The 27817-nt window shown below is 51.2% G+C and overlaps 1 protein-coding gene across 21 annotated transcripts in view; it reads right to left on the reverse strand.

Annotated features, from left to right (window-relative positions):
- The window catches only part of LOC134339799 (neurexin-2-like), a 1323723-nt gene that overhangs the window by 1080966 nt on the left and 214940 nt on the right, over positions 1-27817 (reverse strand). For 14 of the 21 annotated variants that reach the window (XM_063036589.1, XM_063036599.1, XM_063036603.1 and 11 more), the window contains one exon: positions 9842-9865. The exons of the other annotated variants lie outside the window; for them this stretch is intronic. In XM_063036589.1, coding sequence (XP_062892659.1) covers positions 9842-9865 — 24 coding nt within the window. The remainder of the gene's footprint in view (positions 1-9841; positions 9866-27817) is intronic. 21 annotated transcript variants of the gene reach the window in all.

Raw genomic sequence — 27817 nt, forward strand, 5'->3', positions numbered from 1 at the left:
ACAGGCAGTACATCAAGTAACATGAACAGATAATGATGTGACCAGCTCTGTCATCGATAATGTGGTAGCAGTGTTCTGAGAAACCTCAGAGCCTGGGGGAAGAAGCTGTCCCCCAGCCTGGCGGTCCTTATTCTTCTGCCTGGCGGTGGAGGTCAAAACGATTGTGGGACGATGGGAGTGATCCCTGACAATGCTGAGGGGTCAGCGAATCCAGTGCTTCTGCTCTATGTCCCGGGTGGGGAGGCGAGGAGAGAGAGAGACCCCGATGGTCCTCACAATGCTTCGCAGGGTCTCGAGGTCAGATGCCTTGCGATTCCTCTCGGTACAGCTGGTCAGGACACACTTGACGGTTCTCTTGGCAGAATGTGGTGAGAATGAGGGTGGGGAATCTTGCTTGCCCCAGTCTCCTCAGGAAGTGGAGGTGCTGCTGTGCTTCCTTGACCAAAGAGCTGGTGTTGAGGATCACCTGCGACGTTCTTCCCCAGGAGGAGCCACACTTGCCTAGGGTAGGTCTCTAATGACCAGGCTTGAGGGATCTCTCCATGGGTCTGCATTGGAGGCTGGTCCATCGTGGTCAATCTCTGCTCTAGCGATGACAGACCAGTCCTTTGCAGGAAGCTCCTCATAACCAGATCCCTCCTGCCTTGCTGACTCGGAGACAGTGCAACAGGAACCTTCAGCCCCATCAGGTCTGGGCGGGGTGTTGGTGGTGATTGGCAATGGTTCAACGAGGTTGTGGAATCAAGTCTCACTCCAGAGACCTGAGCACAAAGCCCAGGCTGGAACTTCTGACAGTCCATAAGACAATAAGAAATTTGGCCATTCAGCCCATCCAGTCTGCTCTCCCATTCCATCATGGCTAATTTATTATCCCTCTCAATTTCATTCTCCTGCCTTCTCCCCATAACTTTTGATGCCCTGAATAGTCAAGGACTTATCAATCTTCACCTTAATGTACCCAATGACTTGGCCTTCACAGTCACCCGTGGCAACGAATTCCACAGATTCACCACCCTCTGGCTAAAGAAATTCCCCTTATCTCTGTTCTAAAAGGACGCCCCTCTATTCTGAGGCTATGTCCTCTGGCCTTAGACTCTCCCACCAGAGGAAACATCCTCTCCACATTCATCCATTGAGATCTTTCCAAATTCAAAAGGTTTCAATGAGGTCACCCCTTATTCTTCTGAATTCCAGTGAGTACAGGCCCAGAGCCATCAAACACTCCTCATATGATAACCCTTTCAATCCTGGAATCATTTACGTGAACCTCCTTTGAACCCTTTCCAAGGTCAGCATATCCTTTTGTAGATAAGGGGGCCAGAACTACTCAGGATGCTCCAAGTGAGGTCTCACCAGTGCTTTATATCATTACATCCTTGCTTTCATATTCTAGTCCTCTCGAAATGAATGTAACATGGAATTTGCCTTCCCTCCCAGCCACAATGGAATGGTGTAGCATACTCAACCGGCCAAAAGGTCTAATTCTGCTTCTATATCTTGTGGTCTCTGTAATGGTCACACTTTATTCTGCATTCTGCTGTTGTTTTACCTCGTTCTACCTCAATGCAGTGTGTAATGATCTGATTTGTACGAACAGTATGCATGACAAGGTTCTCACTGTACCTCAGTACCTGTGACAAGAATCAACCGATTCCAATTCAAATTTCAAACAGGACGGCGAAGGTGCGTCACATTATCAGAATCACCATCAGTCGTGCAAGAGTTTAAAGCAAGCCATGGTCTCATAGAACAGTACCACATCGGAACATGCCGTCGGCCCTCGACCTTTTGCTGAGCTAATTAAATTAATATTTAAGTGCCTTTCAAGATGAATCCCTTCTGCCTGCGTATCTATTTGGGTTGCCATGGCAGTGTAGCAGCTCGTGTGACACCGTTACAGCTTGGGACTTCCGGAGTTAGGGGTTCAGTTCTGGCGTCCTCTGTAAGGAGCCTTCACGTCCTCCCCGTGAGAGCATGGGTTTCCTCCGACTCCTTCCTGGTTTCCTCTCACAGTGTAAAGGCGGACAAGTTAGTAGATTAAATGTCCATTGTAAAGTGTCCCGCGATTATCATCCGGATCATTGATAGAGATGACAAACAACAACGGACCCAGCACTGACCCCGATGGCACACCACCAGCCACAGGCCTCCAGTCGGAGAGGCAACCGTTTACTACCACTCTCTGGCTTCTCCCAAAGCCAATGTCTAATCCAATTTACTACCTCATCCTGAATGCTGAGTGACTGAACCTTCTTGACCAGTCTCCCATGCGAGACCTTGTCAAATGCCTTGCTAAAGTCCATGCAGACAACATCCACTGCCTTGCCTTCATCCACTTTCCTGGTAACTTCCTCAAAAAACTCTATGAAACTGGTCAGACACGATCTCTCGTGCTTGGATCCATACTGACTATCCTTAACCGGTCCACGTCTATCCAAATACTTATATATCCAGTCTCTCGGAATAACTTTCCCACAATTGATGCCAGACTCACCAGCCAATAATTTCCTGGTTTCTGTTTGGATCCTTTTTTAAACAGCGGAACATTGGCTATCCTCCAATCCTCTGGTACCTCTCCTGTCACTGAGGATGATTTAAATACCTCTGCTCGGACCCCAGCAATTTCTGCACTTGCCTCCCGTAGGGTCCGAGGGAACACCTGGTCAGGCCCTGGGGGTCTATCCACCCTGGTTTGCCTCCTCCTCTGTAATCTCGGTGTCTTGTCAAGGTGCTCCTGCCATACTCGGTGCCCTGACTGATGAAGGCCAGCAAGTCAAATGTCTCCTTTGTCAACATGTGACCCCACCTTCAGAGAGGTTTGGTTTGGGTGAATCTCTGATTATCCACTGGTTGTGGAGGCCAGAACACACCGGGGCCGGGGGGGGGGGGGGCGGTGGTGAAGGATTCAATGAGGAGAAAAGCAAGTTTTTGAAGGGATGTGGAAGTGCTTCCTTACGAGTCTGCGGAGATTCGGCATGACATCTAAAACTCTGACAAACTCCTATAGAGGTGTAGTGGAGAGCGTATTGACTGGCTGCATCACAGCCTGGTATGGAAACACCAATGCCCTTGAACGGAAAATCCTGGGATTCGGCTCAGTACATCATAGATGAAACCCTCCCAACCAATGAGCAGAAACACCATCGCAGGAAAGCAGCATCCATCATCACCCAGGCCATGCTCTCTTCTCACTGCTGCTATCAGGTAGAAGGTACAGGAGCCTCAGGACTCACACCTCCAGGTTCAAGAACAGTTACTTCCCCTGAACCATCAGGCTCTTGAACAAAAGGGGATAACTACACTCATTCCACACTCAGGTTGGAGGAACAACACCTTATACTCCATCTGGGTAGCCTCCAACCTGATGGCATGAACATTGACTTCTCTAACTTCCGCTAATGCCCCACCTCCCCCTCGTACCCCATCCGTTATTTATTTTTATACACACATTCTTTCTCTCTCTCCTTTTTCTCCCTCTGTCCCTCTCACTATACCCCTTGCCCATCCTCTGGGTTTCCCCCCCCTTGTCTTTCTCCCTGGACCTCCTGTCCCATGATCCTCTCGTATCCCTTTTGCCAATCACCTGTCCAGCTCTTGGCTCCATCCCTCCCCCTCCTGTCTTCTCCTATCATTTCGGATCTCCCCCTCCCCCTCCCACTTTCAAATCTCTTACTAACTCTTCCTTCAGTTAGTCCTGACGAAGGGTCTCGGCCTGAAACGTCGGCTGTACCTCTTCCTAGAGATGCTGCCTGGCCTGCTGCGTTCACCAGCAACTTTGATGTGCGTTGCTTGAATTTCCAGCATCTGCAGAATTCCTGTTGTTAACTTTACTCATTGAGATGTTTCCACAACCAATGATCTCACTTTAAGGACTCTTTATCTCATTATCTCAGTTTCTCATTATTTATTGCTATTTATTGATATTTTCATTTGCACAGTTTGTTGTCTTCTGCACTCTGGTTGATCTTTCATTGATCCTGTTACAGTTACTATTCTATAGATTTGCTGAAAATGAATCTCAGGGTTGTATATGGTGACATACAAGTTCTTTGATAATAATAACAGTAATTCTGCAGATGCTGGAAATTCAAGCAACACACATCAAAGTTGCTGGTGAACGCAGCAGGCTAGGCAGCATCTGTAGGAAGAGGTGCAGTCGACGTTTCAGGCCGAGACCCTTCGTCAGGACTAACTGAAGGAAGAGAAGGGTCTCGGCCTGAAACGTCGACTGCACCTCTTCCTACAGATGCTGCTTGGCCTGCTGCGTTCACCAGCAACTTTGATGTGTGTTCTTTGATAATAATATTTTCTTTGAACTCGGAAGTGCGGGTGGCGGGGGAGCAGACCCAGAGGAAGGGAATGTGGCTTTGTAGATCGGCCACGCTCATACTGAATTGTGGGGCAGGATCGAGCGGACAAGCGGCCTTCCCCTGCCCCTGTCGTCTTGTGTCCTGTCCTGCAAGAGGTGAGAGTCCTTTCTGAAAACTCCTAGGAGCAAGTTGGCCAGAGAGAGGGTTTAATCTCAGAGAGTCGGGAGGAGGAGAAGACGATGGCGCGACACAGCGCGCGCGGCCTCTCCGGTGATGAATATCTGTAATCTGTCAAGTAGGAGGCCGTGCACAATTCTGATTTGATGGAGACAGACATGAGGGCACGGAGGAACATCTGGAGAAACTTCTGAAATGCCTGTTTCGCTGCCGCTGCTACTGTGTGGTCCAAAATCTCCGGAGGGGAAGGCCCCGAATCCTCAGCTTTGCTTGGCGGCTGGGGCCGGGGTCGAAGCACTCGGCCGAGATGGTGCTCGGTGCTTGGTGTCGGAGGCTCGAAGTTTTCGGACGGACTCAGAGTCGGACTGTGGTCGGGTGCTTCCAGGATGCTGCATCGGCAAGTTTGCGGCGCTGGAAGCTCATGGCAGGGAGAGTTTCTCCCTTCTGCCGTCTGCGTGAGATGATGGGGCTATAGGGACTTTGAGACTTTTTTTACCGTGCCCATGGTCTGCTCTTTATCAAATTACGGTATTGCTTTGTACTGTTGTAACTGTATGTTGTAATTATGTGGCTTTTGTCAGTTTTAGTCTTGGTCTGTCTTGTGTTTCTGTGATTTCATACCGGAGGAACATTGTATCATTTTTTAATGCATGCATTTCTAAATGACAATAAACAAGGACTGAGTGTCCTCATAATCTAATCTAATCTAATCTACAGGGGCTATCTGAGCAGGTACGTGAGCAACCCCTCTCTTCACCATTCTGAGCTGCCCCGAGATAGTGTCTCCCAGGTTATGAAATGCATCCGTCATCCTGTGTGACAAGAAATCTCATTTATTCGCAGTGGTTTCAGCTTGCAAGAAATTAATCCGGCTTCACCTTATCTCCACTGCCAACATCAATGTGTTTAGTTCTCACTTATTAATAATTTTTGAGCTGACGTTCAGTGCCACTCCCATCACCACACCCCCACCTTCAACGTCCTGGGGTCCGTCACTGAGCAGAAACTGTGCTCGACCGGCCACAGAGAGACTGTGGCTACCGGAGCAGGTCAGGAGCTGGGGATCCACCTCCTGGGCACCTCCGGGCACCTCCTGGGCAGTTCAAGGGGGCAGCTCATCCCTACTTCTAAGAATCAGCATCTGGTTTAATATTACCGGCTTAGGCCGTGAGATTTGTCGTCTTTGTGGCAGCAGTACAATGCAATACATTATAATAGAAAAAATAATACATTATAATAGAAAAAATGTGTATTATATATTTATATACACAGTGCCTTTCACCCCTTCCCCTTGAAAGTTTTCATGTTTTATTGTTTTATCACAGTGGATTTAATTTGTTTTTGTTTTGTCACTGCTCATCAGAAAAAGACTCTTTTGTATCAAAGTGGAAACGGATCTCTACAAAGTGATCTATACTAATTAAAAAAATAAAACTCAAAATAATCGATGGCATAAGTATTCACCCCCCACCCCTGCAAGTCAGTGTTTAGTAGACGCAGCTTTGGCAGCTATTACAGCCTTGAGTCTGTGTGGATAGGTCTCTATCACGTTGCACATCTGGACACTACAATTTTCCCCCATTCTTCTTTAAAATAATGCTCACGCTCTGTCAGATTGAACGGGGATCGTGAGTGAACAGCCCTTTTCAACTCCAGCCACAAATTCTCAATTGGATTGAGGTCTGGACTCTGACCAGGCAACTCCAGGACATTAACTTTGTTTTTAAGCCATTCCTGTGTGGCTTTGGCTTTATGCTTGGGGTTATTGTCTTGCTGGGAAACAAATCTTCTCCCAAGTCGCAGTTCTCTTGCAGACTGCACCTGTGCTCTTCCTCCTCGATTTCCCTGTATTTTGCTGCATTCATTTCACCCTCTACCTTCACAAGCCTTCCAGGGCCTGCTGCAGTGAAGCATCTCCACAGCACGATGCAGCCACCACCGTGCTTCATGGTAGGGACGGTGTGTTCTTGATGATGTGCGGTGTTTGGCGCATGCAAAACATAGCGTGTAGTCTGGGGGCCAAAAAGCTCAATTTTGTTTTCATCAAACCATGGATCCTTCTACCATCTGACTTCAGTGTCTCCCACAAGCCTTCTGGCAAACTCTAGCTGAGATTTCATGAGAGTTTTTTTCGACAGTGGCTTTCTCTTTGCCTCTTTCCCATAAAGCTGTGACTGGTGAAGTAGCCAGGCAACAGTTGCTGTATGCTCAGTCTCTCCCACCTCAGCCACTGAAGCCTGTAACTCCTCCAGAGTTGTCTCGGTGGCCTCCCTCACTCGTCCCCGCCTTGCATGGTCACTCAGATTTTGAGGACAGCCTGCTCTAGGCAGATTTACAGCTGTGCCATATTCTTTCCATTTCTTGATAATTGACTTAACTGTACTCCAAGCGATATTCAGTGACTTGGAAGTTTTCTTGTATCCATCTCCTGACCTGTGCTTTTCAATAACCTTTTCACAGCGCTGCTTGGAGTGTTCTTCGGTCTTCCTGTTGTGGATTCTGCCAGGAGTTGGACTTTCCAGATACCGGTGTATTTTTACCACAATCAATTGACTGAACACAGTGATCTCCATTTAACTAAGTACGTGACTGCTAAAACTAATCAGCAGCACCACTGATGATTTGATATGTCATATAGAAAGGAGTGAATACTGATGCAATCAATTATTTTATGAATTACAGTATTACATATATATTTGACTGTTAAATTAAATAAGTAGAGCAAAAATAGAAATAAAAAAGTAGTGAGGCAGTGTTCATGGGTTCAATGTTCATTCAGAAATCTGATGGCAGCTGTTCCTGAGTCTCTGAGTGGGTGTCTTCAGGCTCCTGTACCTCCTCCCTGATGGTAGCAATGAGAAGAGAGCATGTCCTGGGTGATGGGGGTCCTTAATGATGGACACTGCTTTTCTGAGGCATCGCTCCTTGAAGATGTCCTGGATACTACGAAGGTCGGTGCCCATGATGGAGCTGACTGAGTCTACATCTCTCTGCAGCCTATTTCAATCCTGTGCAGTAGCCACCCCCCTCCCCCCATACCAGACGATGATGTAGCCAGTCAGAATGCTCTCCATGGTACGTCCGTAGAAATTTTTGAGTGTATTTGGAGACATTGCGAATCTCCTCAACCTCCCAATGGAATATAGCCGCTGTTGTGCCTTCTTTGTAGCTACATGGACATGTTGGGCCCAGGAGAGGGCCTCAGAGATATTGACAAGGAGCAGTGAGGACTGAGTGGTAAGCGGACAGTTAACCTCAGATCCCAACAAGTGACTAATTAAACCGTTTGTGTCAGTCAGAGGACGGCCTAATCTGAGTAACCTTCTGCCCCTCCGTCAGTCCCTGGGGGTCGAGGGGAAGCTCTCTCCCTCTCTGGTCCTTGGCTCCTGAGGTGACTATGAGGTGGGAGACCCCTCCACAGAGAGGATGGGAGGCGTGTGGGCCATGTGTGAGGGAGGGCAAAAGTTCTCCTTCTACCATTGGCACTGGGTCTCAATAGGCTCCCAGTGCACGGACTCCAGCTTCTAATCCCATCCCCAGTATCCCGTCTGCACGTTGGACTGTGGTGGCACGGAGATTGTCCAGAGGTCGGTGCGGCTGGGGCATTTCTTCATGGAAATACTGAGCACGACCTTGGACCTTTCACTCTGAGCCCACCGCCCTCCCTGGGGACAGAGTTGGATACAAAATGGTGGCTTGTGCTATCGGAGATCCTCTCCATCTGCGTCATACCATCTTCTCACAGCTCCCATCGGGCAGGAGGGACAGAAACCTGAAGTCCCACATCACCAGGTTCAGGAACAGCTACTTCCCTTCAACCATTCAATTCTTGAACCGACCAGCACAACCATAATCACCACCTCACTAATGGAAAGTTACAGACCACGATGGACCTGCCTCTGATTGTGGTGTTTTCTGCACTAATGTCCAGCTTTGCACAGACCCGTACAGTCTAGCTCGTGCTTGCACGCCTGCGCTTTGGGAGATCAAACATAACAGGACCATGTGCAGCTGGTCTCAACACCATTACAGGTGTTGGTGTACAGACGGATACTGGGCTTGAAGCCTACAGGTCTCAGAAAGAGACTGCACAGATCAACAGGCAAGAAGTCGTGTGGCATGCCTGCGCCATCCGTCAGAGCGTGTTCGAGTATCAGAACTCTGGATATCAAACATCGCGTTTAAGTGCCTGACATTAACTGTGTCACTCGTTCCCCTCATTCGACACCCTGTCCTTCTATTCAGTGGCAATGCCCTCTGATCCTAAACTCTCCCAGTATAGGAAACATCCTCTCCACATCCACTCTATCTGTGTCCTCTGGTCCTAGACTCCCCCACTATAGGAAACATCCTCTCCACATCCACTCTATCTGTGACCTCTAGTCCTAAACTCCCCCAGTATAGGAAACATCCTCTCCACATCCACTCTATCTGTGTCCTCTGGTCCTAGTCTCCCCCACTACAGGAAACATCCTTTCCACATCCACTCTCTCGAGGCCTTTCACTGCTCAATACTTGCCAATGAGATCCGCCCTCATTCTTCTGAATTCGAGTGAGTAGAGGCGCAGAGCCATCAAACACTCCTCATACGTTAACCCTTTCATTCCTGGGATCATTCTCCTGACCTCCTTTGAACCTTCTCCAATGCCAGCATATCTTTTCTTCGATAAAGGGCACAAACCTGCTCACAAAACTCCAAGCACAATCTGACCATTTCCTTATGAAGCCTCAGCATCACATCCTTGCTTACAAAATCTAGTCCTCTCAAAATGAATGCTAACATTGGCATTTGCCTTCCTCACCACCGACACACGCTGCAAGTTAACCTTCAGGGAACTGTGCACGAGGACTCCCAATCCCCCGTGCACTCGTTCAACACCGAGCCGATAGGTTCAGGTGAACGAGAGGGATCGGGGAGATCAGAGAGCTCAGGGTGCATCAGGAGAGCATGTACAGAGAAAGGGGTGAGTGTTAACAAGAGCAGGTTCACGCCACAGTGGACGAGAGTGCCAGCGAAGAGTGGAGATGCACCCGGATCGCGTCAGATTCAAGATGTTCTCTGTCATTTCCAGTACACGAGCGCAAAGGAGAACAAAATAATTGCTACTCCAGTGCAGCACAAAAAAACACAAGAGCAACACAAATGCTTTTTAAAAAAAATCGATAAATATAAATAGGTAAATTAGCTTAGATACACAGATTGAGTGCATGTCCAAAAAGTGACAGTAGGCAGAGGGGTGTCTGTACACAGGGAGACTCTGACAGGCAATGATAAAGGAGATGTGCTTGGGGCAACCAGAGAGGTGAGGCCTTGTTGAGGGGATGACAGTACAGCATTGGAGCTGGGTACTTACCGGAGGGGAGAGCTTCATCTGAGCCTGTGGGGAGAGAGGGGAGACAGGGAGCCACAGTTAACAGCCAGCTTCCACTAGAAGTCGCAGAGTTATCAGGTTTGGAATTTTCAGCAGAGTTGCTCCCTGCCCGGTCCCTATCCCCGCTCACCCCACCCAGTCCACATCAGGACAAATACAGCAATTTCCCACTCTTGTTCAGGCCAAGGGTAGCACAGGAATTACCTCTGAACACAGTACGGTGACACAGAGATTACCTCTGAACACAGTACGATAACACAGAGATTACCTCTGAACACAGTATGGTAACACAGAGATTACCTCTGAACACAGTACGATAACAGAGATTACCTCTGAACACAGTATGGTAACACAGAGATTACCTCTGAACACAGTACGGTGACACAGAGATTACCTCTGAACACAGTATGGTAACACAGAGATTACCTCTGAACACAGAGGTAGAAGGAGATGAGTTATACAGCTCTCGTTACATGCACGTGCAATTCAACTCTTTGAGTGAAAATGCAGAAAGTTTGAAGTTAATAACTCATCTCTTTCTACCCTAGGCCACTAACTTATCAATGACCCCTGCTGTGGACCACTTTCTGGAGGTGCAAGACGCTGACTTCTGCAAAGAAGGGATCCGTATGCTCCATGACCGCTGGACTGTGTAAATGTAGGAAAAACAAACATGCTAGGTTTTCTGAAATTGACTCCTACTCCAGGCCATGAACTTATCAATCACTCCTCATAATTGCCACAACGAAACGACATTTCTCAGTGTAGGTTCAGTGGCCAATTTATTAGCGACCTAATAAAGTGTGTGTTTGTGGTTTTCTGCAGCTACAGCCCATCCGCTTGAGCTACTGTCGCCTTCCTGTCAGCCTGAGCCAGTGTCCACTCTCCTCTGAACTCGCTCACTCACAGAGCTGCCGCTCACTGGGACGTCAGTCACAGACAAGGGACAGTCCGCAGGCCGGAAACCCAGAGCAGCTCACGCAAACGCCTGCAGGAACTCAGCAGGCCAGGCGACATCTATGGAAAAGAGTAGGGTCGACGTTTCGAGCCGAGACCCTTCGGCACGATTTCTACGGAGAGCAATAAACAGTGAGCGTTGCAGGGCAGGCCGAGTTAAAACAGCACAGGGAGAGGCCCTTCAGCCCAGCACGTCTGTGCTGAACACGATGCCGAATTGAGCTTAGCCCTGATGAAGGGGCTCGGCCCGAAATGTTGACTGTTTATTCCTCTCCGCAGATGCTGCCCGACCTGCTGAGTTCCTCCAGAATTTTGTGTGTGTGTTCCTCTGGATTTGAGCATCTGCAGAATCCCTTGTGTTTATTTTGAACTAAATCCCTTCTGCCTGGACACGGTCCATGTCCCATTATTCCCTGCGCATTCATATGTCTGTGTAACAGCCTGTTAAACACCTCCATCGTATCTGCCTCCACCCCCACCCCTGGCAGCTCATTCCACACACCCACCACTCTCTGTGTGAAAAAACATTTCCCTCTCACCTTAAATCCATGCTGTCTGGTATTAAACCGTTCAACCCTGAGGAAAAAGACTCTATCAATACCTCCCATAATGATACAAACCTCTATCAGACCTCCCTCAGCCTCTGACGCTTCAGAGAAAATAACCCGTTCGTCCAGTCACTCATTATAACACACACTCTCTGATCCAGGCAGCATCCCGGTAAATCGCCTCAGACCTCCCTCAGCCTCCGATGTTCCCGAGAAAACAAGCCAAGTTTGTGCACCCCCCGTTACAGCACACGCCCTCTAACCCAGGCATCACCCGGGTGAACCTCTTCATTACCCCCTCCGAAGCCTCGACATCCCTCCTGTGATGAGGCAACGAGAGGAGAATCCAAAACTCCAGCTACAGCCTGACCAAAGGATCACTCAGAGAAACACAAAACTATCCAGAGCCACAGGCACGAGATGCAGGAGGAACTCAGCAGGTCAGGCAGCGTCGATGAAGAGAAATACTCAATGTTCCAGGCCAGGCCGAGTCCCGATGAAGAGCTTCGGCCCGAAACACCGACTGTACTCATCTCCATAGTCACTGCCTGGCCTGCTGACTTCCTCCGGCATGTTGTGTGTGTTATCTGGAAAAAACCTGGTGCGATTCTACCACAGCCCTGGTCAGGGAGTCCAGATTTCATTCCAGTTAGTTACATGAATTTGATCCCCCCCATTGCTGAGCTGGGATGAGAACCCAGACTCACCTGTCATCTCCCAGTGACTCACTTCATCCCCCGTCTCCCCCACCCACCCATCTTCCCCGTCACCTGGTCTCACCCATCACCTCCCAGTACATCACTTCATCCCCCGTCTCCCCTACCCACCCACCTTCCCCTTCACCTGGTCTCACCTATCACCACCCAGTGTCTCACTTCATCCCCCCTCTCCCCCACCCACCCACCTTCCCCCTCACCTGGTCTCATCCATCACCTCCCAGTGTCTCACTTCATCCCCTCTCTCCCCGACCCACCCACCTTCCCCCTCACCTGGTCTCACCTATCACCCCCCAGTGTCTCACTTCATCCCCCTTCTCCCCCACCAACCCACCTTCCCCCTCACCCGTTCTCATCCATCACCTCCCAGTGTCTCACTTCATCCCCTCTCTCCCCCACCCACCCACCTTCCCCCTCACCTGGTCCCACCTATCAACTCCCAGTGTCTCACTTCATACCCCCTCTTCCCCACCCACCTTCCCCTTCACCTGGTCTCACCCTTCACCCCCCAGTGACTCACTTCATCCCACCTCTCCCCCACCCACCCACCTTCCCCCTCACCTGGTCTCACCTATCACCTCCCTGTGTCTGACTTCATCCCCCCTCTCCCCCACCCACCTTCCGCCTCACCTGGTCTCACCTGTCACCCTCCAGTGTCTCACTTTATCCCCCCCTCCCGCACCCACCCACCTTCCCCCACCTACCCACCTTCCCACTCACATGGTCTCACCTATTACGTCACAGAGTCTCACTTCATCCCTCCTCTCCCCCACCCACCCACCTTCCCCCTCAGCTGGTCTATCCTGTCACCTCCCAGTGTCTCACTTCATCCCCCCCCTCACCCCACCGACCTTCCCCCTCATGTGGTCTCACCTATCACCACCCAGAGTCTCACTTCATCCCCCCTCTCCCCCAGTCACCCACCTTCCCCCTCACCTGGTCTCAACTGTCACCTCCCACTGTCTCACTTCATCTCCCCTCTCCCCTACCTACCCACCTTTCCCCTCACCTGGGCTCACCTATCACCTCCCAGTCTCTCACTTCATCCCCTCTCTCCCCAACCCACCCACCTTCCCCCTCACCTGGTCTGACCTATTACATCGCAGAGTCTCACTTCATCCCTCCTCTCCCCCACCCACCCACCTTCCCCCTCAGCTGGTCTCAGCTGTCACCTCCCAGTGTCTCACTTCATCCCCCCTCACCCCACCAACCTTCCCCCTCACATGGTCTCACCTATCACCTCCCAGTGTCTCACTTCATCCCCCCTCTCCCTCACCTACCCACCTTCCCCTCGCCTGGTCTCACCTATCATCTCCCAGTGTCTCATGTCATCCCTCCTCTCCCCCACCCACCTTCCCCCTCACCTGGTCTCACCTATCACCTCCCAGTGTCTCACTTCATCCCCCCTCTCCCCCACCCACCCACCTTCCCCTCACATGGTCTCTCACCCATCACCCCCCAGGGTCTCACTTCATCCCCCCTTTCCCCCACCCACCAACCTTCTCCCTCACCTGGTCTCACCTATCACCTCCCTGTTTCTGACTTCATCCCCCCTCTCCCCCACCTGCCTTCCGCCTCACCTGGTCTCACCTGTCATCCCCCAGTGTCTCACTTCATCCCCCCTCTCCCCCACCCACCCACCTTCCCCTCACCTGGTCTCACCTATCACCTCCCAGTGTCTCACTTCATCCCCCCTCTCCCCCACCCACTCACCTTCCCCCTCGCCTGGTCTCAGCTGTCACCCCCCAGTGTCTCACTTGATCCCCCCTCTCCCCCACCCCCCTACCCACCCACCTTCCCCCTCACCTGGTCTCACCTATCACCTCCCTGTGTCTCACTTCATCCCCCCTCTCCCCCACCCACCTTCCCCCTCACCTGGTCTCACCCATCACCTCCCAGTGTCTCACTTCATCCCCCCTCTCCCCCACCCACTCACCTTCCCCCTCGCTGGTCTCAGCTGTCACCCCCCAGTGTTTCACTTGATCCCCCCTCTCCCCCACCTTCCCCTCACATGGTCTCACCTATCACCTCCCAGTGTCTCACTTCATCCCCCCTCTCCCCCACCCACCCACCCACCTTCCCCCTCACCTGTTCTCGCCTATCACCTCCCAGTGTCTCACTTCATCCCTCCTCCCCCACCCACCTTCCCCCTCACCTGGTCTCACCCATCACCTCCCACTGTCTCACTTCATCCCCCTTCTCCCCTACCTACCCACCTTTCCCCTCACCTGGGCTCACCTATCACCTCCCAGTGTCTCACTTCATCCCCTCTCTCCCCCACCCACCCACCTTCCCCCTCACCTGGTCTCACCTATTACGTCACAGAGTCTCACTTCATCCCTCCTCTCCCCCACCCACCCACATTCCCCTTCAGCTGGTCTAACCTGTAACCTCCCAGTGTCTCACTTCATCTCCCCTCACCCCACCCACCTTCCCCCTCACGTGGTCTCACCTATCACCTCCCAGTGTCTCACTTCATCCCCCCTCTCCCTCACCTACCCACCTTCCCCTCACCTGGTCTCACCTATCATCTCCCAGTGTCTCACGTCATCCCTCCTCTCCCCCACCCACCTTCCCCCTCACCTGGTCTCACATATCCCCTCCCAGTGTCTCACTTCATCCGCCCTCTCCCCCACCCACCCACCTTCCCCCTCACCTGGTCTCACCCATCACCTCCCAGTGTCTCACTTCATCCACCCCTCCCCCCCGCCCACCCACTTTCCCCCTCACCTGGTCTCACCCATCACGACCCAGTGTCTCACTTCATCCCCACTCTCAACCACCCACCCACCTTCCATCTCACCTGATCTACCCATCACCTCCTAGTGTCTCACTTCATCCCCCCTCTCCCTCACCCACCCAACTTCCCACTCACATGGTCTCACCTATTACGTCACAGAGTCTCACTTCATCCCTCCTCTCCCCCACCCACCCACCTTCCCCCTCAGCTGGTCTATCCTGTCACCTCCCAGTGTCTCACTTCATCCCTCGCTCTCCCTCACCCACCTTCCCCCTCACCTGGTCTCAATTATCACCTCCCAGTGTCTCACTTCATCCCCCGTCTCCCCGACCCACTCACCTTCCCCCTCACCTGGTCTCACCTATCACCTCTCAGTGTCTCAATTCATCCACCCCTCTCACCCACCCACCCATCATCCCCCTCACCTGGTCTCACCTATCACCACCCAGTGTCTCACTTCATCCGCCCTCTCCCCCACCCACCCAACTTCCCCCTCACCTGGTCTCACCCATCACCCCCCAGTGTCTCACTTCATCCCCCCTCTCCCCCACCCACCCACCTTCCCCCTCACCTGGTCCCACCTATCACCTCCCTGTGTCTCACTTCATTCCCCCCTCCCCCACTCACCTTTCCCCTCACCTGGTCTCATCTGTCACCCCCCAGTGTCTCACTTCATTCCCCCTCTCCCCCACCCACCCACCTTCCCCTCACCTGGGCTCACCTATCACCTCCCAGTGTCTCACTTCATCCCCCCTCTCCCCCACCCACCCAACTTCCCCTCACCTGGGCTCACCTATCACCTCCCAGTGTCTCACTTCATCCCCCCTCTCCCCCACCCACTCACCTTCCCCCTCGCCTGGTCTCAGCTGTCACCCCCCAGTGTCTCACTTGATCCCCCTTCTCCCCCACCCCCCTACCCACCCACCTTCCCCCTCACCTGGTCTCACCTATCACCTTCCTGTGTCTCACTTCATCCCCCCTCTCCCCCACCCACCTTCCCCCTCACCTGGTCTCACCCATCACCTCCCAGTGTCTCACTTCATCCCCCCTCTCCCCCACCCACTCACCTTCCCCCTCGCTGGTCTCAGCTGTCACCCCCCAGTGTTTCACTTGATCCCCCCTCTCCCCCACCCCCCCACCCACCCACCTTCCCCCTCACCTGGTCTCACATATCACCTCCCAGTGTCTCACTTCATCCGCCCTCTCCCCCACCCACCCACCCACCTTCCCCCTCACCTGGTCTCACCCATCACCTCCCAGTGTCTCACTTCATCCACCCCTCCCCCCCACCCACCCACTTTCCCCTCACCTGGTCTCACCTATCACGACCCAGTGTCTCACTTCATCCCCACTCTCAACCACCCACCCACCTTCCGTCTCACCTGATCTACCCATCACCTCCTAGTGTCTCACTTCATCCCCCCTCTCCCTCACGCACCCAACTTCCCCCTCACCTGGTCTCACCTATTACGTCACAGAGTCTCACTTCATCCCCCGTCTCCCCGACCCACCCACCTTCCCCCTCAGCTGGTCTATCCTGTCACCTCTCAGTGTCTCAATTCATCCCCCGTCTCCCCGACCCACCTTCCCCCTCACCTGGTCTCACCTATCACCTCCCAGTGTCTCACTTCATCCGCCCTCTCCCCCACCCACCCAACTTCCCCCTCACCTGGTCTATCCTGTCACCTCTCAGTGTCTCAATTCATCCCCCGTCTCCCCGACCCACCTTCCCCCTCACCTGGTCTCAGCTATCACCTCTCAGTGTCTCAATTCATCCGCGCCCGTCACCGAGGCTGGACTCGAGTTCTGAGTGCTAAGTTACTTTGATCATCACATGCTTTGTTCTCTGAATAACTCCTCATCGTTAATTTCTGCTATCGAGCCCTGAGTTTACTCCGCACCTGGGTCCGCTTGACCAAAGATTGTTACAGTGTGGCCACTTTCACTGCTTGAAGTTATGGGCCACCCAACTTCGGACGAGCAAATTTGTTGAGAGATTGCAGACTGTTGCAAGAAACATAAGGTTGTGATAGTAAACACGAGGAAATCAGCAGATGCTGGAAATTCAAACAACACGCACAAAAAATGCTGGTGAACGCAGCAGGCCAGGCAGCATCCCTAGGAAGAGGTAGAGTCGACGTTTCGGGCCGAGACCCTTGTCAGGACTAACTGAAAGGAGATTTGAACTCACCCGCATTTTTTGTGTGTGTAGGTTGTGATAGTAGGTGAGTTTAACTTCCCACATGTTGACTGGGACTCCCATATTATAAAAGGGCTGGCCGGAGAGTCATAGAAAAGTACAGCACAGAATCGGCCCTTTGACCCATCTAGTCCAATGCTGAACCATCTAAACTGCCTACTCCCCTCGACCTGTACCGGGACCGTAGCTCTCCACACCTCTACCGTCCATGTACCCATCTAAACTTCTTTTAAACATTGAAATCGAGCGCGCAGGCTCGCTCTACGCTCTCGCTACACTCTGAGCGAACGAGTTTCCCCTCAGGTTCCCCTTAAACTTTTCACCTTTCACCTTTAACCCATGAGCTCTGGTTGTAGTCCCACCCAACCTCCGTGGAAAAAGCCTGCTTGCATTTACCTTATCTGTACACCTATTTTTGTCAAATGTGTCCAGGAAAGTTTCGTGAATCAGTACAGAGAACTCCCGATGAGAGAGCGCGTGATACTTGATCTGCTACGAGGGAGTGAGACAGGGAAAGTGATAGGAGTTTGAACTGAGTGATTACAGTGCCATTACTTTCAGAGCAAAAATGCAAAAACATAGGTCTGGCCCGCAGGCTAAGACTCTAAATTGGAGTAAGGCCGATTTTAACTGTTAAACTGTATCTGTGCTCTAGTGTTCAGTGGCTCTAATAGACAATAGACTATAGGTGCAGGAGTAGGCCATTCGGCCCTTCGAGCCAGCACCACCATTCACTGCGATCATGGCTGATCATCCACAATCAGTATTCAGTTCCTGTCTTATCCCCATAACCTTTGATTCCACTATCTTTAAGAGTTTTATCCATCTTTCTTGAAAGCATCCAGAGACTTGGCCTCCACAGCCTTCTAGGGCAGAGCATTCCACATATCCACCACACTCTGGGTGAAAAAGTTTTTCCTCAACTCCGTTCTAAATGGCCTACCCCTTATTCTTAAACTGTGGCCTCTGGTTCTGGACTCACCCATCAGCGGGAACATGCTTCCTGCCTCCAGCGTGTCCAATCCCTTAATAATCTTGTATGTTTCAATCAGATCCCCTCTCATCCTACTAAATTCCAGAGTATACAAGCCCAGTCGCTCCAATCTTTCAACATGTGACAGTCCTGCCATCCTGGGAATTAACCTTGTGAACCTACGCTTCACTCCCTCAATAGCAAGAATGTCCTTCCTCAAATTTGGAGACCAAAACTGCGCACAGTACTCTCAATTAACAGTAAACAAATAATATTGAGAACATCAGTTGGAGAGTCCTTGAGTGAGTGGGTATGTTATAGAATCAGTTCGGTGCAGTAGTGAGTGAAGTTACCCACGCTAGTTCGGGAGCTTGATGGTTGGGGGGTAGTAACTGTTCCTGAACCTGGTGGTGTGGGTCCTGAGGCTCCTGTACCTCCTTCCTGATGGCAGCAGTGAGAAGAGAGCACGTCCTGGGTTGAGATGGTGATGATGAGATGGGAATGTGGTACTAAAAGCACCATCACAGTGTGACTGGAGTGGCCCCTCCAGTGGCGGTATCAATACCACCACTCTCAGCAGGGTCTAATTTTAAGGCAATTGGAGGAAGGTATAGTGGGGGGGGGTGTCTGAGGTGGGTTTTTTACACAGAGAGTGGTGTGTGTGTGTGAAATGCACTGCCAGGGAGGGTGGGAGAGGCAGATACATTCGGAATGTTTAAAGGATGCTTCGAAATGCACATGGATGATGGCAAAATGGAGGGCCATGTGGGAGGGAAGGGTGAGATTGAGGGGATTCACCAGGATGCTGCCTGGATTAGAGAGCGTGTGAGGATACTTTATACTTTAGTGTCGCCAAACAATTGATACTTGAACGTACAATCATCACAGCGATATTTGATTCTACGCTTCCTGCTCACTGGATTACAAATCGATAGTAAATATTAAACATTTAAATTATAAATCATAAATAGAAAATAGAAAAATGGAAAGTAAGGTAGTGCAAAAAAACTGAGAGGCAGGTCCGGATATTTGGAGGCTACGGCCCAGATCCGGGTCAGGATCCGTTCAGCAGTCTTATCACAGTTGGAAAGAAGCAGTTCCCAAGTCTGGCCGTACGAGTCTTCAAGCTCCTGAGCCTTCTCCCGGAGGGAAGAGGGATGAAAAGTGTGCTGGCTGGGTGGGTCGTGTCCTTGATTATCCTGGCAGCACTGCTCCGACAGCGTGCGGTCTAAAGTGAGTCCAAGGACGGAAGATTGGTTTGTGTGATGTGCTGGGCTGTGTTCACGATCTTCTGCAGCTTCTTCCGGTCTTGGACAGGACAACTTCCATACCAGGTTGTGATGCACCCTAGAAGAATGCTTTCTACGGTGCATCTATAAAAATTAGTAGGGTTTTAGGGGACAGGCCAAATTTCTTTAGCTTTCTCAGGAAGTAAAGGTGCTGGTGGTGAGCTGGGGCTTTTCTCTCTGGAGTGAAGGAGGATGAGTGGTGATTTGATAGAGGTGTACAAGATGATAAGATGCATAGATTGAGCGGCAGCCAGAGACATTTCCCCAGGGCGGTAATGGCCAATACGAGGGAACGTGATTTTAAGGAGATTGGAGAAAATGATGAGGGGGATGTCAAAGGAAGAGTTTTCTTACAGAGAGTGGTGGGTGTGTGGAACACACTGCCAGGAGTGATTGTAGAGCAGATACATTAGGGACATTTAAGAAACTCTTAGATAGTGACAGGGATGATAGAAAAATGGAGATCTATGTAGGAGGAAAGCATTAGATTGATCTCAGAGTAGGTTAAAAGGTTGGCACAACATCATGGGCCTCTAATGATCTGAATCTACAGCAGGCAACATCCATCATCAAAGATCCCCAGGATCCGGGCTACGCCATCTCCTCACAGTTCCCGTCGGGCAGGAGGGACAGAAGCCTCAGGTCCCACAGCAACCCTTCATCAAAGATCCCCACCACCCGGGCTACGCCATCTTCTCACAGCTCCTATCGGGCAAGAGATACAGAAACCACCAGGTTCACGACCAACTACTTCACTTCCACAATTCAGTTCTTGAACCAACTGGCACAGCCCTAATCACGGCCTCAGTACAGCAGCATTGTCAACACTGCGCGACAACACATTTTGTTTTCATGCTAATCCTGTCATTTCTTCCATAATTTATGTTTAATGTAGATCTTTCTGGTGCACGCTGCCAATCTAATGCTCTGTGCACGCGATGATGCCGTAAGTATGTTTTCCACACACGGACTCGTGCCCGCCCGCTGGGATGCACACAGACCCGTGCCCACCGTTACAGACACACACGGACTTGTGCCCACTGTTACAGACACACACGGACTTGTGCCCACTGCTTCCGACACACACGGACTCGTGCCTGCTGGGACACACACAGAACCGTGCCCGCTGCTACAGACACACACGGACCCGTGCCCGCTGGGACACACACGGAACCATGCCCGCTGCTACAGACACACACGGACCCGTGTCCACTGGGACGCACATGGACCTGTGCCCGCTGGGACACACACGGACCTGTGTCCACTGGGACACACACGGACCCGTGCCCACTGGGACACACGGACCCGTGCCTGCTGGGACCCACATGGACCCATGCCCACTGCTACAGACACACACGGACTCATGCCCGCTGGGACGCACACGGACTCATGCCCGCTGCTACAGACACACACGGACCCGTGTACACTGGGACACACACAGACCCGTGTCCACTGGAACACACAGACCCATGCCCGCTACTATGGAGACACACAGACCCATGCCTGCTGGGACCCACATGGACTCATGCCCACTGCTACAGACACACACGGACTCGTGCCCACTGGGACACACACGGACCTGTGCCTGCTGGGACACACACAGACCCGTGCCCGCTGGGACCCACATGGACCCATGCCCACTGCTACAGACACACACGGACTCATGCCCGCTGCTACAGACGCACACGGACTCATGCCCGCTGCTACAGATACACACGGACCCGTGTCCACTGGGACACACACAGACCCATGTCCACTGGAACACACAGACCCATGCCCGCTACTATGGAGACACACAGACCCATGCCTGCTGGGACCCACATGGACTCATGCCCACTGCTACAGACACACACGGACTTGTGCCCACTGGGACACACACGGACCTGTGCCCGCTGGGACACACACAGACCCGTGCCCGCTGGGACGCACATGGACCCGTGCCCACTGGGACACACGGACCCGTGCCTGCTGGGGCCCACATGGACCCATGCCCACTGCTACAGACACACACGGACTCATGCCCGCTGCTACAGACACACACAGACTCATGCCCGCTGCTAAAGACACACACGGACTCATGCCCGCTGGGACGCACACGGACTCATGCCCGCTGCTACAGACCCACACGGACCCATGCCCACTGGGACCCACACGGACTCATGCCCACTGGGACACATGGACCCATGCCCACTGCTACAGACACACACGGACCCATGCCCACTGGGACCCACACGGACTCATGCCCACTGGGACACACGGACCCATGCCCACTGCTACAGACACACACGGACCCGTGCCCGCTGCAATAAACTAGACTTTGTATCTCTCGCTGCAGGGCAAATATCTCAGCTCTGTCAGAGTGCTCTGCTGCAATTATATCACCTCTCCATCTGATTTCCGATGGGAATCTGCTGATCTATCCCGTGTAGATCAGCTCCTTCTACGTTTCCGTACTCTCCCTAGACGCGTCTGGATACAGAGCTTCACTAAAACCCTGAACACCCGCCCCCCTCACAGCCCATCCTTCACCCAGAACTGTTGTGACCCCACCTTCTGTTCCCCTGAACGTCCCTGCTTCTCCCAGAAGGAATGAATACTCGATGGAAAGGAGAGGTAAATGTGATAGCCCTGACCCATAAAGCTCACACACCTTCCTCACCAACACACACAACATCCCGGTGGGACTCGGCAGGTCGAGCAGCATCTATGGAAAGGAATAAACAGTCGACGTTTCGGGCTCAAACCCTTCTTCACCATACTGTCTACCTACGATTATACTTTCAGAGAGACAAGTTCCCCTACCCCTCGGTCTCACTGTTCTCCAACAAACTCTAGCGCTGTCAGATTCTGATCCAGATCTTTTTCTCATGTATACATTGAAACAAAAATGTCTATTTTTGCACTACTTATTTAATGTAAGTATTTAAAATGTATATCCTTACGGTAATTCTGTTTTTTTTTTCTATTATTATATATTGCACTGTACTGCAGCTGGAAACACAACAAATTTCATGACATATGCTGGTGATATTAAACTGATTTTGATTCTAACCTTCTTCACCATTTTGTCTAACTGTGATGCCACGATCAAGAAAAGATGTTCCTGTACCCCGAGATCGCTCTGTTCTCCAACACATTCCAGAGCCCTGTTAGACACAGATTCACTATCAGAGAACCATGTCTCTGTGTCCGTGGGTCTCTCTGTTCTATAACACACCCCAGAGCCCTGTTAGACACAAATTCACTGAGTGGGAACCATGTCTCTGTGTCCGCGGGTCTCTCTGTTCTATAACACACCCCAGAGCCCTGTTAGACACAAATTCACTGAGTGGGAACCATGTCTCTGTGTCCGCGGGTCTCTCTGTTCTATAACACACCCCAGAGCCCTGTTAGACACAAATTCACTGTGTGGGAACCATGTCCCCGTGTCCGCAGGTCTCTCTGTTCTACAATACAATCCAGAGCCCTGTTAGACACAGATTCATTTATTGATCCACATAGACGGAAGCACGCAGTGAACTGCATCGTTTTTATGAACACACCAACACACCCAAGGGTGTGCTGTGAGCAGCCCGCAAACGTCACCACACAGTCCAGCGCCGAAGTCGCACGCCCCACAGCGCTCGGTAGAATAACAGAGAAGACAGCAACAGCAATGAACAAGCCCCTTTCCCCTCTCCCCACAGGCACGCCTCCTGTCGCTTTGATGAGCTTGGTGGAAGAGCAGACTTATCCTGTCCCCGTTCGGTCTAGACGTGCGTCGTCTTTCCTGAATTACGCAGCACCCCGGAGCTCCGGCAGACCCGAAGCAGGGCAGATTATGAGGGCAGCGTGCAGCAGTTCTTTGGGAACAGCCGTTTCTCGGCAAGTCCGTGTCGGACACGTGGAAGTTAAAGGCCAACTGCACAGGCTAAAGGACAGGTATTGTTCCGGTCGGCCAACATCACCATGCCAACTTCAATGGATACGTCATGTCACTCGGATGCCCAGTCCACGTCTCCCCACACAGGTCCTTCCCTCCCTGGTCAGTGAGACCCAGGTGGGCAAAGGGAACACTTCCAACATAACATCAAAATCGGCCTGTACACGTTCAACGTGACATCCAGAAACGGGGGTGACATTGTACTCAATAGACACAGCTGGAGGAGATCTGTTGAAAGGGAGGAGAGCGAGCTCCGCTGTGACTCAGAGTACAGGCAGCAGCCGTGATCGCAGAGACGGAACAAGCAGAGGACCTGACCAGCAACCACAGACACCACTCACTCTTGCCCACACGGCACCAGGATGTGTGGGTCCTGGACCCATCAATAGACAACCTCCTGAGGAGGACTTCTCGCTCGACTCGAGTGATTGCAGTACACTACACACTCCATCTCCATGTTCCAATTAACCCTCGACAGCCCACACTGCAAAGTCATTGGCAAAAGCTAAGACTGTATAAAATAAGTTGTCTCCAGCATGCTGGAAACTGCATCCATCCCTAATGATCAAAATAAAATAACCATAACTGTCTTAAATAAACCAGCAGGGGTTCAGGAGAATGATTCTGGTACGAGAGGGTTAACAAATGTGGAGTGTTTCATGGTCTTGGGTCTGTTCTCGCTGGAGTTTAGACGAATGAGGGGGCATCTCATTGAAAAACCTAGATAGAGAGGATGTTTCCTATAGTAGGGTGTCTAGGACTAGAGGACACAGATAGAGTGGATGTGGAGAGGATGTTTCCTACAGTGGGGGTGTCTAGGACTAGAGGACACAGATAGAGTGGATGTGGAGAGGATGTTTCCTATAGTGGGGGAGTCTAGGACCAGAAGACACAGATAGAGTGGATGTGGAGAGGATGTTTCCTATAGTGGGGGAGTCTAGGACCAGAGGACACAGATAGAGTGGATGTGGAGAGGATGTTTCCTATAGTGGGGGAGTCTAGGACCAGAAGACACAGATAGAGTGGATGTGGAGAGGATGTTTCCTATAGTGGGGGAACCTGGGACCAGAGGACACAGATAGAGTGGATGTGGAGAGGATGTTTCCTATAGTGGGGGAGTCTAGGACCAGAGGACACAGATAGAGTGGATGTGGATGGGATGTTTCCTATAGTGGGGGAGTCTAGGACCAGAGGACACAGATAGAGTGGATGTGGAGAGGATGTTTCCTATAGTGGGGGAGTCTAGGACCAGAGGACACAGATATAGTGGATGTGGAGAGGATGTTTCCTATAGTGGGGGAGTCTAGGACCAGAGGACACAGATATAGTGGATGTGGAGAGGATGTTTCCTATAGTGGGGGAGTCTAGGACTAGAGGTCACAGATAGAGTGGATGTGGAGAGGATGTTTCCTATAGTGGGAGAATCTAGGACCAGAGGGCACAGATAGAGTGGATGTGGAGAGGATGTTTCCTATAGTGGGGGAGTCTAGGACCAGAGGACACAGATATAGTGGATGTGGAGAGGATGTTTCCTATAGTGGGGGAGTCTAGGACCAGAGGACACAGATATAGTGGACGTGGAGAAGATGTTTCCTATAGTGGGGGAGTCTTGGACCAGAAGGCACAGCCTCAGAATAGAGGAACGTCCATTTAGAACAAAAATGAAAAGGAATTTATCTAGCCAGCAGGTGATGATCTGTGGAATTCACTGCCACAGACAGCTGTGGAGGTCAAGCCATTGGGTATATTTAAAGTGGAGGTTGATAGGTTCTTTATCAGTCAACGGTTACTCGGAGAAGGCTTAAGAATGGGGTTGAAAGTGAAGATACGTCAGATGTAATGGAATGGTGGAGCAGACTCGATGGGCTGAATGGCATATTTCTGCTCCTCGATCTTTATAAGATTGGGGAAGGTGGGGTATCCTGCTTTATCCCTCTGGAAACAGGGATTGATCCGGCCTCAGCGTTGATGTTCTTAATAAGGCAGCAGGAGTCAGCGATACACCTTTATTAGGTACACCTGTGCACCTGTTTGTTAATGCAAATATCTGATCAGCCAATCACATGGCAGCAACTCACTGCGAAAAGCGTGCCGACATGGTCAAGAGGTTCAGTTGTTGTTCAGCCCAAACATCAGACAGGGGAAGAGATGCGATCCAAGTGACTTTGACCGTAGTATGATTGTTGGTGCCAGATGGGGTGGTTTGAGTATCTCAGAAGCTGCTGATCTCCTGGGATTTTCACACACAACAGTCTCTGGAGTTTACAGAGAATGGTGTGAAAAACAAAAAAATCTCCAATGAGCGACAGTTCTGTGGGTGAAAACGCCTTGTCAACGAGAGAGGTCAGAGGAGAATGGCCAGACTGGTTCAAGCTGACAAAAGTTCAAGATAAATTTATTACCCACGTATATATATGATACCTGGGATTCATTTTCTTGTGGGCATTCACAGTAAATAGAAAGAAACACAATGGATCAATGAAAAACCTCACACAACAAGACAGGCTAACAACCGTCGTGCAAAGAGTGCAAATAGAAAAATAAATAATAATAACAAGTAAATATGGAACAAAGTGGTTTACGGAATCATTTCCGTGTTGGGGTGAGTGATTTTATCGATTGATTGAGAAAAGGTACTGATCTTACCCCACCAGCCCTTTGTGCTGTGCTGCCCAGTAATCCCCCGACTTAATCCGAACCGAATCACAGGACAATTTACAATGACAAATTAACCTACTGAGCAGTACATCTTTGCACTGCGGGACGAAACCATAGCACCAGGAGGAAACCCACACGGTCAGGGGAAGAATGTATAAACTCCTTACAGGCAGTGGCGGGAACTGAACTCGGGCCGCTGGTACTGTTGAGCGGTATGCTAACCACTACGCCACTCTGCTAAACAGGCTGGTTCAGGAGCCTGATGGTTAGGCTCTAAACCAGTGGAGGTAACTTCAGGAAGTTGACCATAACTGAAATAACCATGTGTTACAACAGTGTCCAGAAGAGCAGCGTTACTTTAGTGCACAAACGCACAACACATCGAACCTTGAAGTTTATGGGCCACTGCAGCAGAAGACCACGAACACAGACTCAGTGGCCACTTTATTAGGTACAGGAGGTAAATCATTAGATACATGAGGTGATTAATTAAGTGGCCAATGAGAGTACTTGTCACAAAATGGACACCAACCCGAATGCAGATTGAAGAGCGGACTGCCAAGTGTCTCAGATAGGTCTATAGATGAACAGCACTGTTAAACCTTCATGCTTTGTCTTGGCCCCCTTTCCAAAATTGCTAAGGTGACAGTACTTTCATTACAGCTGGGAGTGGGTGGCTGCAATGGTTCCCTGCTGGCAACAGTGGCAAGGGTCAGTTTGGCAGAATGGCATGTTGGCACTGTATATTACAGGGTCTCTGACAAGGGTCAGATTGGCAGAGTGACATGTTGGCACTGTATATTACAGGGTCTGACAAGGGTCAGTTTGGCAGAGTTGCATGTTGGCACTGTACGTTACAGGGTCTCTGACAAGGGTCAGTTTGGCAGAGTGACATGTTGGCACTATACATTACAGGGTCTCTGACAAGGGTCAGTTTGGCAGAGTGACGTGTTGGCACTGTACGTTACAGGGTCTGACAAGGGTCAGTTTGGCAGAGTGGCGTGTTGGCACTGTACGTTACAGGGTCTGACAAGGGTCAGTTTGGCAGAGTGGTGTGTTGGCATTATACATGACAGGGGTCTTGGACACTGATCACTGCCACTCACGGCACACTCACATGCTGTTTCTGTGTGATGACTGTACAACTGCAGTTGAATAAGTGACCTGTATACACTGTTTGACAGGGTGTGAGCCGTTTCCAGTAACCTACAGTCACAGAGAAAAGCAGCACTGCCCCGGAGGAGGAGGAAAGGTGCATCCCTACCCCCCCGAGGAGCCTCAGACTGTTCCCCTCCGCCTGTCACAACTCCCCCTCTCAGCTCAAAGCAGGCAGCTGCTCGAAACGGAGAGAGCAACGGGGATCAGGATGACATTGTCCAGAGACACGGAGCACCGACACAGAACCCCAAAGTCACTCAGGGCACCATCTCACTTCGAAGTTATTCTTTAATCCTCTCCCCTCTCTCACTTTCCCCTTCTTTTTATCTCTCTCTCCATCCCACACTCACCCTCTCCCTCATCCTCCTTCTCTTTCTTTTTCTTTCTTTCCTCTTCTTTTCATCTCTTTCTCCATCCCACTCACCCTCTCCCTCCATCTCTTCTCTCCCACTTTGTGTGTGTGTGTCTCTCTCTCTCTATCACCCTTCATCTCTCTCTCTTTCCCTTTCCTCTCTCCTTCTCTTTCCCTCTCTCCACCTCTCTCCCCACCGTTTCTCCCTGACTCTTTCCTTCCCTCTATCACACTTCCCCCTCTACCTCATTCCCTCCTTCCCTCTCTCCCTCCCTCTCTCTCTCTCTCTCTCTCTCTCTCTCTCTCTCTCTCTCTCTCTCTCTCTCTCTCTCTGTTTCTGTGTCTCTGTGTGTCTCTCTCTGTCTTGCTGGGTCTCTGTGTCTCCCTCTCCATCTCCCTCCCCCCTCTCCCTCCCTCTCCCTCTGTCTTTCCCTCCCTCAGCCTC

This window comes from Mobula hypostoma, chromosome 30 (genome assembly GCF_963921235.1).
Source record: "Mobula hypostoma chromosome 30, sMobHyp1.1, whole genome shotgun sequence".
NCBI lineage: Eukaryota > Metazoa > Chordata > Chondrichthyes > Myliobatiformes > Myliobatidae > Mobula > Mobula hypostoma.